Source organism: Dendrobates tinctorius, unplaced genomic scaffold (assembly GCF_039654945.1).
Source record: "Dendrobates tinctorius isolate UK_male_01 unplaced genomic scaffold, ASM3965494v1 ptg000082l, whole genome shotgun sequence".
Taxonomy (NCBI): Eukaryota; Metazoa; Chordata; class Amphibia; order Anura; family Dendrobatidae; genus Dendrobates; species Dendrobates tinctorius.
Window position 1 is genome coordinate 10,963,897 of NW_027361750.1, and position 14,791 is coordinate 10,978,687.

Sequence of the window (14,791 nt, forward strand, 5' to 3'; positions counted from 1 at the left end):
CAAGGCTAGGTGCGTGTGTAGGGGACACGCCAGGGTTCAAGGCTAAGTGCGTGTGTAGGGGACACGCCAGGGTTCAAGGCTAAGTGCAAGGCAAGGTGCGTGTGTAGGGGACACGCCAGGGTTCAAAGCGAGGTGCGTGTGTAGGGGACACGCCAAGGTTCACAAACGAGACAGGGTGCGTGTGTAGAGCCACGCCAAAGCATAGGATAAGACAGAGTGCGTGTAGAGACACGCCAAGGCACAAGACAGAGTGCGTGTAGAGACACGCCAAGGCACAAGACAGAGTGCGTGTAGAGACACGCCAAGGCACAAGGTACAAGACAGAGTGCGTGTAGAGACACGCCAAGGCACAAGACAGAGTGCGTGTAGAGACACGCCAAGGCTCAAGGCAGGGTGCGTGCTAAGAGCCACGCCAGGGTTCAAGGCAGGGTGCGTGCTAGGAGCCACGCCAGGGTACAAGGAAGGGCTGCATGCTAGGAGCCACACAGGGGGCATGCCACACTGGCCAGTGCACACGGCTGTACACAAACACGAGGCACTTACCACGGCACAGGAGACGAACAAAGGGAACCCACGCCGGGGTTCAATGCAAGGACAAGGCAGGGAACAAGGCAAGGGACAAGCAGAAACAGAGCCAGGTCAGAGCGAGGACAGAGTCTAGCAGCGGAGCGTAGGCAGAAGCCCAGAGCCGGGCCAAGGGAAGACCTTGGGACTAGACATAGAAACGAGCACTAAGGAGAGGAGAAATGGTGCGTGTGCCAGGAAGCACTACAGAGCACCATAGGAGAGAGCGAGGCAGAGCAAGCAAAGACTGAGACCATAGGGAGGAACACAAAGCAAGGAATAGCAAGGCAGAGAACACAGGGAGGACTACAAGTCAAAGCATAGCAAAAGCAAGACATGGCAAAACAGGCGAGGCAGAGAACACAGGAAGGACTACAAGTCAAAGCATAGCTAAGGCGAGACATAGCAAAACAGACTAAGACAAAGAACAGCAGGACTACAAGGCAAAGCAAGGCAAAGACAAACATGGCACGAGAGACAACACAAGACATGGCACAAGACAAGAGGCGGAATACGAGCACGGAGCGTGTGCAGAGACGCACTACAGAGCAAAGTGCAAGGGCAAAGAATAGAGGGAGCAAACCCACAGACCCAGAGCCTTGCAGGGAAGCAACACAATAATCAGGCCCTGAGCATAGGAAGGGGCGGCCTGATATAGGGCATAGCACCTCCTCCTCCAGGTCAGGACCAGGGGAGCACTTCCGGGATTCTAGACATGACGAGATGATGGCATCCCACCAAGGACAACATCTGCAAGGAGTTTGTATGTTCTCCCCGTGATTGCGTGGGTTTCCTCCAGGCACTCCGGTTTCCTCCCACACTTCAAAGACATACTGATAGAGAATGTAGATTGTGAGCCCCATCAGGGACAGTGATGATAATGTGTGCAAACTGTAAAGCGCTGCGGAATATGTTAGCGCTATATAAAAATAAAGATTATTTATTTATTTATAGCAGAACCAGACAGTGCAGGATCTTAGGAAACGTCACATGATCTGGGTTTCAGACATGACGAGATGATCACCGAACCAACCAGTGCAAGATCCTAGGAAGAACACATGATCCGGGATTCTAGACATGACGAGATGATTGCAGAACCAGACAGTGCAGGATCTTAGGAAACGTCACATGATCAGGGTTTCAGACATGACGAGATGATCACCGAACCAACCAGTGCAGGATCCTAGGAAGAACACATGATCCGGGATTCTAGACATGACGAGATGATTGCAGAACCAGACAGTGCAGGATCTTAGGAAACGTCACATGATCAGGGTTTCAGACATGACGAGATGATCATCGAACCAACCAGTGCAGGATCCTAGGAAGAACACATGATCCGGGATTCTAGACATGACGAGATGATTGCAGAACCAGACAGTGCAGGATCTTAGGAAACGTCACATGATCAGGGTTTCAGACATGACGAGATGATCACCGAACCAACCAGTGCAGGATCCTAGGAAGAACACATGATCCGGGATTCTAGACATGACGAGATGATTGCAGAACCAGACAGTGCAGGATCTTAAGAAACGTCACATGATCAAGGACTCCAGACATGATGAGAAGATCATAGAAGGCAGAGCAGAAACGCAGGCATCCTGCAGCTCAGACATGAGGTGAGTGTGCACACTGCTCTAGGGAACATGCAGGACAGCAGACAAACAGACATGGCAGACATGGCGGACGTGACACTTGGAGGAGGAGTTACCACCCTCCAAGAGTGCCAAAGCGCATGTGCTGAGTCCTGGAGCCTCCAGCAGTGAGGGGAGCACGGCAGGACCGAAGGACAGGAATGGAGGAGCAGGCAGCAGCGGGCACGGAGGTAACAATGGCGCGACCAGCCGCAGGGGGAGAGCGGTCAGTGGTGGTAACAGCCATCCTCCCCCTGTACCTTCTTGGCACCTAGAGGGCAAAAAAGAGATGTACTAGTCCAAAAATATTTAGGAGATAGTGCCAGGCAGAATGAAACCGGGGGGTATTTTAGCCGAGGACATCATGGTTACTCAGAGGGGATTAGAATTGTGGATTAGAAAATCTAAAACACATCAGACGGGAAAAGGAAAGAGGGTGCTAATAAGAAAGGCAGGAGATGCTGTCATGTGTCCTGTGAGGTGTTTTAAAAGATTTATAGCCACCAGGCCTCGACAAGGTGGACCGTTGCTGTGTCATGAGGGCGGGTCCTTTCTGTCTACGTACCAGTTCGTTAGAGTGTTTCAAATGTGCTTGGTGAAGGCAGGCGTGGTCCCGGGCAACTACGTGGGCCACTCATTCCGCATTTGGGCTGCAACTGAGGCAGCGGTGGGAGGGTTCAGCCTGGAAATAATAAGGAGGATTGGTCGATGGAAGTCGCAACGATACAGATCCTACATGTAAGGATATCTCACTAATTTCTTCTGATTCTGTAACAGGACAAGTCCCAGTTGTGATCTGGATCCTAGTACATTCCTAGGTTTTATGGGGAGCATGGCAGGCTGACAAAAGGACATACAGGAGACAGGTTACGCAAGGGAAAGGGCGTGATAAGTTGGATGGGGTATAGGGGTTTGACGTGGAATGGGATGCTTCATGAGTTTTATCGGGCATTGTACCTTTATGGAGCCCCGGATATTTTAGTTTTACTTGTGGGAGGTAATGATTTGGGAAGTAGCTCGGGAAAGGGACTGGTCATCAATATAAAAAAGGATTTGAGGCGCCTAGAGTGGACTTGCCCAAATATGAAAGTAGTGTGGTCCGATATGGTATATAGAAAAAATTGGCGGGGGGCGCGATCAATGAAGAAATTTAATAAGGCCCATATTAAAGTCAACAAGGAGATATCGAAATGGGTGGTGCTGAACAGGGGTGTGGCGATATACCACGCTGGGTTAGATTCCGCAGAGGAAGACTACTGGTTGGCAGGCAGGGTGCACCTGAATGCACGGGGATGGATTTGTGGATAGGGGGGTGACTGGAAGGGATACAGAGGGCCACAGCAATGATAGTTGGTGGGGTCTCGAGCACTTAGAAGGGGGCAAGTTCCTCTCTGTGTGACGTTGGTGGGCCCGCAAAGCTGGTAATAAAATGAGGGAATGGGGGATTCTTGCATTGCGGGGATCTCTGTTATTGGATGGTTTTGTGTTGGTGGTCTGGTGAGAAGTGGGTGATGCCCGGCAAGGAAGTTGGGGTCACATTACGGGGGCACCCGACGATGGTAATCGGGTGCACAGTAATGATGATTGGGTGCTCGATGACGGTAGTGGGTACAAGTTAACGGTGGAGGCAACCTCTTCCCTCGATTCATGATGCTTCCGAGCAGGAAAAAGACGTGGCTGGAAGTAAGACTGGGAAGGAAGGGGCAATGCCAACAGCACAATCACCAGACCAGAACAGTCGTAGCTTCGAGGGGCCCACCAAGTGTCTTTAATTATTAATAAAAGTTGGCTGCTGTGGCCATCCTTCTCCGAAGACGAGCTTGTGGTGTGTCCTTTGTTCAGAGATAGGAGGTGGGAATGCCGGGAAGGGGGGGATGTGGGGGTGACAGTCATGAGAACTTGACCTTTCCAGAGTCATGTTTCACCCTGTCCCCAGCTTTAGATTGTACATAATCAATGAACTATTTCGCTTATGGTGATACAAGTTGGGGACCCAATCCAGTTGGATTTGTGTGCACATTCTGACACATGTTCCTCAGAGAAGAAAAGGACTTTCTTACAGTCGACTGTTAAGTACAGAAGATGTTCTTCCTGCGTCAGCTGAAAAGATATGGTTTGTCTAAGAATCTGCTGATCTTATTCTTTAATGCTGTCATCAGATCTGTGATTTGTTCCTCTCTGATAGTCTGGTATGGGGGAGCCACTGCGCATGACAAACTCCGCTTACAAAGGACTTTCAGAACAGCAGAGAGAATTATAGGTTCCCCCCTGCCTAAAATCCAGGATCTTTATGATAAGAGTATTCGATCCCACGCATTGAAAATTTCATCCGATCCATCTCACCCGGGACACTCCTCATTCCAACTACTCCCTTCAGGACGTCGCTTCAGAGTCCCCAAATGCAGCACCAACCGCCATATGAACAGCTTCTATCCACTCTCTGTTCAACAATTAAATCGTCATGTGTAGACTATATACAGTATCTGTCTTGTTAGATGTTACTTGTTGTATCTGTTGTTATATATTATGTTGCCTCTTTGCCACAAAGAATTCCTTGTATATATGTAATATGTACTTGGCGATAATAAATTTGATTTGATTTGATTTGAAAACTTGCTTGTTTTAGCTTTTGTTTTTTTATAGCTTTTTTTGCACCTTTTGTTTATTTATGCCTTAAATTTTAATGGTTTCACCTTGCTGTCCTTATGATATTTAGCATCTTCGCAAAGACAAAGTAATAGTTAAAGGAGATTATTTTATTGACAGCCTATCTTTAAAACAGGTCAGCAATATCTCACTGATGGGGTGTGCCATAAGGCACCCCTACCAATCAGCCATTCCCGATAACAGTGGTGGCCAGATGTGCTTAGATGCAGAACTTCACTGCACAGTTCCATCAATGGAATAGTGGCCGCATGTTAATCAAGAGGGTGAGGATGTGAAGTACTTGGCTGCTACCACTATGCAGTTGACAAAGTTGTGCTGAGCAGCTCTGCAAATCAGCATATCTGGCCACTGCTGACACTGGGAACAGCTGACTGGTGTGAGTGCTGGTGGCTTGTACCCCCACCAATCAGGTGTTGGTGGCATATCCTTAGGATAGGCCATGAATATAAAAGAACCGGTAAACCCCTTCACGACATCCACTGTATATGTGCGGCGCTTGTCAGAAGAGGGTGTAAGGAGTGGGCTCGCTACATGTGATGACTGTGTATTACAGCCAGAGTCTACCCCTAACAATCGGGGGCGGAGCTGTGTTGTAGAGTGACATGGATCCCTGATAGTCAACTGCCCATGTCACGGAGGCTACAGTTGTGGCTAAAAGTATTGACACCCCTGCAATTTTGTCAGATAATACTCAGTTTCTTCCTGAAAATGATTGCAAACACAAATTCTTTGGTATTATTATCTTCATTTAATTTGTCTTAAATGAAAAAACACAAAAATAATTGTCCTAAAGCCAAATTGGATATAATTCCACACCAAACATAAAAAAAGGGTGGACAAAAGTATTGGCACTGTTTGAAAAATCATGTGATGCTTCTCTAATTTGTGTTATTAACAGCACCTGTAACTTACCTGTGGCACCTAACAGGTGTTGGAAATAACTAAATCACACTTGCAGCCAGTTGACATGGATTAAAGTTGACTCAACCTCTGTCCTGTGTCCTTGTGTGTACCACATTGAGCATGGAGAAAAGAAAGAAGACCAAAGAACTGTCTGAGGACTTGAGAAACCAAATTCTGAAGAAGCATGAGCAATCTCAAGGCTACAAGTCCATCTCCAAAGACCTGAATGTTCCTGTGTCTACCGTGCGCAGTGTCATCAAGAAGTTTAAAGTCCATGGCACTGTGGCTAACCTCCCTAGATGTGGATGGAAAAGAAAAATTGACAAGAGATTTCAACGCAAGATTGTGCAGATGTTGGATAAAGAACCTCGACTAACATCCAAACAAGTTCAAGCTGCCCTGCAGTCCGAGGGTACAGCAGTGTCAACTCGTACTATCCGTTGGCGTCTGAATGAAAAGGGACTGAATGGTAGGAGACCCAGGAAGACCCCACTTCTTACCCCGAGACATAAAAATGCCAGGCTGGAGTTTGCCAAAACTTACCTGAAAAAGCCTAAAACGTTTTGGAAGAATGTTCTCTGGTCAGATGAGACAAAAGTAGAGCTTTTTGGGCAAAGGCATCAACATAGAGTTTACAGGAGAAAAAAAGAGGCATTCAAAGAAAAAACATGGTCACTACAGTCAAACATGGCGGAGGTTCCCTGATGTTTTGGGGTTGCTTTGCTGCCTCTGGCACTGGACTGCTTGACCGTGTGCATGGCATTATGAAGTCTGAAGACTACCAACAAATTTTGCAGCATAATGTAGGGCCCAGTGTGAGAAAGCTGGGTCTCGCTCAGAGGTCATGGGTCTTCCAGCAGGATAATGACGCAAAACACACTTCAAAAAGCACTAGAAAATGGTTTGAGAGAAAGCACTGGAGACTTCTAAGGTGGCCAGCAATGAGTCCAGACCTGAATCCCATAGAACACCTGTGGAGAGATCTAAAAATGGCAGTTTGGAGAAGGCACCCTTCAAATATCAGGGACCTGGAACAGTTTGCCAAAGAAGAATGGTCTAAAATTCCAGCAGAGCATTGTAAGAAACTCATTGATGGTTACCGGAAGCGGTTGGTCGCAGTTATTTTGGCTAAAGGTTGTGCAACCAGGTATTAGGCTGAGGGTGCCAATACTTTTGTCTGGCCCATTTTTGGAGTTTTGTGTGAAATGATCAATGTTTTGCTTTTTGCTTCATTCTCTTTTGTGTTTTTTCGTTTAAGACAAATTAAATGAAGATAATAATACCAAAGAATTTGTGTTTGCAATCATTTTCAGGAAGAAACTGAATATTATCTGACAAAATTGCAGGGGTGTAAATACTTTTGGCCACAACTGTAGGTGAGGACCCTGACCATAACATGAGTACATTTAAAAAAAACCCTGAAGACAATTTAGTTTAATTGTATTGTGCATGTAGTGCATTTATTATTCAAGAAACCTTTATAGTAAAAATACATCCATATTACATATGTGCATCTAAAACTATATACTGTCTGTTTAGAGTGATTTTTATAACTTGTCATGGTAACATAATTGCAGTTCAGCTTTTACTGTTTAGGAATCCGTTTGGTAAGTACGTCGATTGTCTCCAATCAGCTGTGTTTTCTCATTTGCATTTGTTGGTTGCATTACAATAGGAGTTTGACCATCTAGGACAAAAATAACATAGAACTAAAATTAATATTAAATAACTTTTATGATTTTGAAAAGAAACTAGAATACTGAACATATACAGTATTTATTAAATATATTACAGTAAATAAGAAGTATAGTAGTTATATATAAACCATACATTTTATCACAATATTAGATATCAGCAAGTCATAAATTTGGGCTGAATAATATTGCACGCCCCATTTTCAGTTTTCGAATTTCTACAAAAATTTAAAATAACCAATAAATTTCGTTCAATTTCACAATTGTGTCCCACTTGTTGTTGATTCTTCACCAAAAATTTACATTTGGTATATTTATGTTTGAAGCATGATATGTGGGAAAAGGCTGAAAAGTTCCAGGGAGCCGAATACTTTCGCAAGGCACTGTATGTGGCACTCATGAAGCTATACAACATCTTTTTTTCCTTTCTACTCCTAAATAAGGTATCATTGCAGCAAATCTCTTGCTGAGATGTTTTAGTGTATTTAATTACGTTTCGCTCACCATTATTGCTTTGTGGAATGAAATCTCAGCTTTTCACGCATATTCTGCTTAGGACAATCTACACTGAAGTCTAAGCCCTGGAATATACACTTCTGAAGCATTTTTATAACATATTTGTGGAATAATTTAGTATATTGCTTTCTTTACATAGCACCAGATCTTTTTCTATCTCCTCGAGAATCAAATAGCTACGCTTCAATAAGCCATATTTCTCAAGGATTTACAGACTTGCAAGTGACGTTTTTAAAATAGTGGTGGCATCTATTAATAACATGAAATGGGAATTCAATAGATGACGTCGGAGACACATTGTTTCTGAAATAGAATATCCTGTGATTCAAATACCTAGCAGTTTATAATGCGCTTTATCAGTCCAATACATTGTGGAAATGAAATGTACCTTTTTCTATTTCAATCTCCTTTGCATATGATCATTCACACTTGAAAAGCTCACATTTGCATTTTGTGAAAAGGCAAGGCAGGAACAAGGTGTTTTGGTGCCATCGGCAGATAAAGCTGATGGTGCCCATCTTGCACATGAACCCTTAACCCCCATATAAAGGAATGGGTCAAAGGCTAAGGTAACAGGACTAGAGATGGCTGAACCGCAACAGTAAAGTTTGGTGTCCGTACCAAACACCTATTGTTCAGGAAAGGACACTCGACACAGACTTCACCAGGAAGTCCGTGTTACTGTTAGGGTTCGGCCTCCCGAACACCTCAGCGGGTGTTTGCCACGCTGTCATATGATTGACAGCATGACAAACACTGCTTCTGTTCGGCGGTAAAATCATTACCGCTGGTCAGACAACCCCGGTTCCCACGCTGTCAAATTACAGCGTGAGCCCTTAGCTGTGATCGGAGGTATAAAGTTTACTTCCGGTCACTGACATCGGTTGATGGGACTACTGCTCCCATCAGCCTATGCCTGCTGCTGCTAATAGCAGCGAGAGCAGGAGCGGCTGATGGGAATATTCATCAGCCAACACCTGCGCTTTAAATAAATAAAAAAAACTATGTGAAGTCCCCCCATTTTTGACAACCAGCCTTACTAAAGCAGACAGCTGGGGACTGGTATTCTCACGCTGGTAAAGGGCCATGTATATTGACCCCCCCAGCCTAAAAACAGCATCCCACAGCCGCCCAGAAAAGACGCTTCTATTAGATTCGCCAATTCTGGCACTTTGCCCGGCTCTTCCCACTTGCAGTGTAGTGGTGGAAAGTGGGGTTCATATTTCTGGAGTTGATGACACCTTTGTGTTGTCCTGTGACAAAAAGCCCACAGCTTAGTAATAGGCATCTATAAGATACCTATCCATTACTAAACCTAAAGTTATATTGTAAATAAACACACACAGCCAGAATAAAGTCCTTTAACTGAACGAATGACACAGATTCCTTTAATGATTCTAAATTAAACCATACTCAAGCCATCGCTCATTCCATTAAAGCCATCGTATCCAATAATAAAACAAAAATAAAAAAACATATCCCTCACCTGTCCGTCGTTCTGCCCCATGCCGTAATCCATGTCTGGGGATAAACAGTTTTCAACCTGGATGGTTGGAACCGCGGCTATCTTACCAGATGTTCAAACCCCCCCATTCAAATGAATGGGGTCCGGTTACTCTTCTGGTTTCCCAAACCCAAACTTTTTTACCTATTCGGCTGAAGCTGCCGGACCCGAACATCCAAGGGTCTGCCCATCTTTAACCCCTTCACCCCCAAGGGTGGTTTGCACGTTCATGACCGGGCCAATTTTTACAATTCTGACCACTGTACCTTTATGAGGTCAAAACTCTGGAACGCTTCCATTGATCCCAGTGATTCTGACATTGTTTTCTCGTGACATATTGTACTTCATGTTAGTGGTAAAATTTCATTCAAATAACTTGCGTTTATTTGTGAAAAAAATGGAAATTTGGCAAAAATTTTGAAAATTTTGCAATTTTCCAACTTTGAATTTTTATGCCCTTAAATCACAGAGATACGGCACACAAAAAACTTGATAAGTAACATTTCCCACATGTTTACTTTACATCAGCACAATTTTGGAACCAAAATTTTTTTTTGTTAGGAAGCTATAAGGGTTAAAAGTTGACCAGCGATTTCTCATTTTTACAACACCATTTTATTTTTAGGACCACATCACATTTGAAGCCACTTTGAGGGGTCTATATGATAGAAAATACCCAAAAGTGACACCATTCTAAAAACTGAACCCCTTAAGGTGCTCAAAACCACATTCAAGAAGTTTATTAACCCATTAGGTGCGTCACAGGAATTTTTTTGAATATTTAAAAAGAAATGAACATCTAACTTTTTTTCACAAAAAAAATACTTCAGGTTCAATTTTTTTTATTTTACCAAGGGTAACAGGAGAAATTAGACTGCAAAAGTTATTGTGCAATTTGTCCTGAGTACGCTGATACCTGATTTGTGGGGGGGAACGACTGTTTCGGCGCATGGCAGAGCTCAGAATGGAAGGAGCGCCGTTTGACTTTTTCAATGCAAAATTGGCTGGAATTCAGATCGGACGCCATGTCACGTTTGGAGAGTCCCTGATGTACCTAAACAGTGGAAACCCCCTACAAGTGACCCCATTTTGGAAACTAGACCCCCCAAGGAACTTATCTAGATATGTGGTGAGAACTTTGAACCCACAAGGGCTTTACAGAAGTTTATAACGTACAGCGGTACAATTAAAAAATCATATTTTTTCCACAAAAATGATCTTTTCACCCCAATTTTTAGTTTCCCAAGGGTAAGAGGACCCTAAAAGTTATTGTGCAATTTGTCCTGAGTACGCTGATACCCCACATGTGGGGGTAAACCACTATTTGGGTGCATGGCAGAGCTCGGAAGGGAAGCAATGCCATTTGACGTTTTTGGCTGGAATTGAGATCGGACACCATGTCGCGTTTGGAAAACCCCTGATGTACCAAAACAGTGGAAACCCCCCACAAATGACACCATTTTGGAAACTAGACCCCCTAAGGAACTTATCTAGATGTGTGGTGAGAACTTTGAACCCCCATGGGCTTCACAGAAGTTTATAACATACAGCCATACAATTAAAAAATCATATTTTTTCCACAAAAATGATCTTTTCACCCTCAATTCTTATTTTTCCAAGGGTAACAGGACCCTAAAAGTTATTGTGCAATTTGTCCTGAGTACGCTGATACCCCACATGTGGGGGTAAACCACTATTTGGGCGCATGGCAGAGCTCGGAAGGGAAGCAGCGCCATTTGACGTTTTTGGCTGGAATTGCGATCGGACACCATGTCGCATTTGGAAAACCCCTGATGTACCAAAACAGTGGAAATCCCCCACAAATGACACCATTTTGGAAACTAGACCCCCTAAGGAACTTATCTAGATGTGTGGTGAGAACTTTGAACCCCCATGGGCTTCACAGAAGTTTATAACATAAAGCCATACAATTAAAAAATCATATTTTTTCCACAAAAATGATCTTTTCACCCTCAATTCTTATTTTTCCAAGGGTAACAGGACCCTAAAAGTTATTGTGCAATTTGTCCTGAGTACGCTGATACCCCACATGTGGGGGTAAACCACTATTTGGGCGCATGGCAGAGCTCGGAAGGGAAGCAGCGCCATTTGACGTTTTTGGCTGGAATTGAGATCGGACACCATGTCGCGTTTGGAAAACTCCTGATGTACCAAAACAGTGGAAACCCCCCACAAATGACACCATATTGGAAACTAGACCCCCTAAGGAACTTATCTAGATGTGTGGTGAGCACTTTGACCCCCCCAGTGCTTCACAGAAGTTTATAATGCCCGGGCGTGAAAATAAATAATTCGTATTTTTTCCACAAACATGATCTTTTAGTCACCATTTTTTTATTTTCCCAAGGGTACCAGGAGAAATTGGACCCCAAAAGTTGTTGTTCAATTTGTCCTGAGTATGCTGATACCCCATATGTGGGAGAAAACTACTGTATGGGCACACGTCGGGGCTCAGAAGGGAAGTAGTGACGTTTTGGAATGCAGACTTTGATGGAATGGTCTGCGGGTGTCATGTTGCCTTTGGAGAGCCCCTAATGTACCTAAACAGTGGAAAACCCCCACAAATGACACCATTTTGTAAACTAGACCCCCCAAGGAACTTATCTAGATGTGTGGTGAGCACTTTGACCCCCCCAGTGCTTCACAGAAGTTTATAACGCTCGGGCGTGAAAATAAAAAATTCGTATTTTTTCCACAAACATGATCTTTTAGTCACCATTTTTTTATTTTCCCAAGGGTACCAGGAGAAAATGGACCCCAAAAGTTGTTGCCAATTTGTCCTGAGTATGCTGATACCCCATATGTGGGTGAAAACTACTGTATGGGCACACGTCGGGGCTCGGAAGGAAAGTAGTGACGTTTTGGTATGCAGACTTTGATGGAATGGTCTGCAGGTGTCATGTTGCCTTTGGAGAGCCCCTAATGTACCTAAACAGTGGAAACCCCCCACAAATGACCCCATTTTGAAAACTAGACCCACTAAGGAACTTATCTAGATGTGAGGTGAGCACTTTGAACCCCCAAGGGCTTCACAGAAGTTTATAATGCCAGGGCATGAAAATAAAAAAATCGTATTTTTTCCAGAAACATGATCAATTAGTCCGCAATTTTTTCATTTTCCCAAGGGTAACAGGAGAAATTGGACCCCAAAAGTTGTTGTCCAATTTGGCCTGAGTACGCTGATGCCCCATATGTGGGAGAAAACTACTGTATGGACACACGTCGGGGCTCGGAAGGGAAGCAGTGACGTTTTGGAATGCAGACTTTGATGGAATGGTCTGCGGGTGTCATGTGCGTTTGGAGAGCCCCTGATGTACCTAAACTATTGAAACTCCCCACAAGTGACCCCATTTTGGACACTAGACCCCCCACGGAACTTATCTAGATGTGTGGTGAGCACTTTGAACCCCCAAGTGCTTCACAGAAGTTTATAACACTCGGACGTGAAAATAAAAAAATAATTTTTTTCCACAAAAATGATATTTTTGCCCCCAATTTTTTATTTTCCTAAGGGTAACAGGAGAAATTGGACCCCAAAAATTGTTTTACAATTTGTCCTGAGTAGGCTGATACCCTACATGTGGGGGTAAAACACTGTTTGGGCGCATGGCAGAGCTTGGAAGGGAAGGAGCACCATTTGACTTTTTCAACTCAGAATTGGCTGGAATTGAGATCAGACGCCATGTTGCATTTGGAGAGCCCCTGATGTGCCCAAACAGTGGAAACCCCCAATTATAACTCCAACCCTAACCCCAACACACCCCTAACCCTAATCTGAGCCCTAGCCCTAACCCTAGCCCTAGCCCTAACCCTAGCCCTAACCCTAGCCCTAACCCTAGCCCTAACCCTAACCCTAGCCCTAACCCTAGCCCTAACCCTAGCCCTAACCCTAGCCCTAGCCCTAACCCTAAGGCTGTGTGCACATGCTGCGGATTTTGCTGCGGTTCCGCAGCGGTTTTGGCTGCTGCGGACCCCAGTACCATGATTCCCTATGGGAATCAAAAACCGCAGTGCAGACGGTGCGGAATTTTCCGCGCGGATTATCTGCGGTTTTCAATCCGCAGAAAGAATTGACATGTCAATTCTTTCTGCGGATTCTCCTGCGGTTTGCCATCTCCTCTATTGAGGAGATGAAAAACCGCAGGACAAAACCGCAGAGCAATCTGCAGGTAAAACCGCAGGTCTTTTGACCTGCGGTTTCACGTGTGGATTTTACAAAATCCGCGCGGATGAATCCGCACCTAATCCGCAGCGTGTGCACACAGCCTTACCCTAACGGGAAAATGGAGATAAATACTTTTTTTTAGTTTTATTATTTTTCCCTAACTAAGGGGATGATAACGGGGGGTTTGATTTACTATTTATGGCGGTTTTTATTTTTGGCGGCTGTCACACGCTAAAAGACGCTTTTTATTGTAAAAATAGTTTTTGCATCACCACATTTTGAGAGCTATAATTTTTCCGTATTTTGACCCACTGAGTCATGTGAGGTCTTATTTTTTGCGGGACGAGTTGACGTTTTTATTGGTACCATTTTCGGGCACGTGACATTTTTTGATCGCTTTTTATTCCTATTTTTGGGACGCAGAATGAACAAAAACCAGCGTTTCATGAATTTCTTTTGGGGCGTGCGTTTACACCATTCCGCGTGCGGTAAAATTGATAAAGCGGTTTTATTCTTCGGGTCAGTACAGTTACAGCGATACCTCATTTAGGTCGTTTTTTTATGTTTTTGTCGGTTTTATGCAATGAAAACTATTTTATATAAAAAATAATTATTTTTGCATCGCTTTATTCTGTGAGCTATAACTTTTTTATTTTTTCGCTGATGATGCTGTGTGGCGGCTCGTTTTTTGCAGGACAAGATGACGTTTTCAGAGGTACCATGGATATTTATATGCGTCTTTTTGATCGCGCGTTATTACACTTTTTGTTTGGCGGTATGATAATAAATCATTATTTTTTGCTTCGTTTTTTATTTTTATTTTTTAAGGGGTTCGCTAAAAGGGTTAACTAATGGGACAGTTTTATAGGGCGGGTCATTACGGACGCGGCGATACCTAATATGTGTACTTTTATTGGTTTTTTTTTTATTATTTTCAAAAAATGAATTTATTGGGGAATATTTTTTTTTTTTTTTACTAATTTATTTGGCGATTTTTTTAAATTTATTTTTACATTTTTTTTTAATTTTTTTTTTACTTTATTACATAGTCCCAGGTGGGACATCACTGTCCTGTGACAGATCGCTGATCTGTCACATCACAGATCACTGTGACAGATCA

General features: G+C 43.9%; 1 protein-coding gene across 2 annotated transcripts in view; it reads right to left on the minus strand.

Moving 5' to 3' along the window:
• Positions 1-7,205: 7,205 nt before the first annotated feature.
• DNAJC5B (DnaJ heat shock protein family (Hsp40) member C5 beta) overlaps positions 7,206-14,791 on the minus strand; it is a 219,325-nt gene continuing 211,739 nt past the window's right edge. For both annotated transcript variants that reach the window (XM_073583916.1, XM_073583917.1), the window contains one exon: positions 7,206-7,458. In XM_073583916.1, coding sequence (XP_073440017.1) covers positions 7,364-7,458 — 95 coding nt within the window. In that variant the 3' untranslated portion in view covers positions 7,206-7,363. The remainder of the gene's footprint in view (positions 7,459-14,791) is intronic.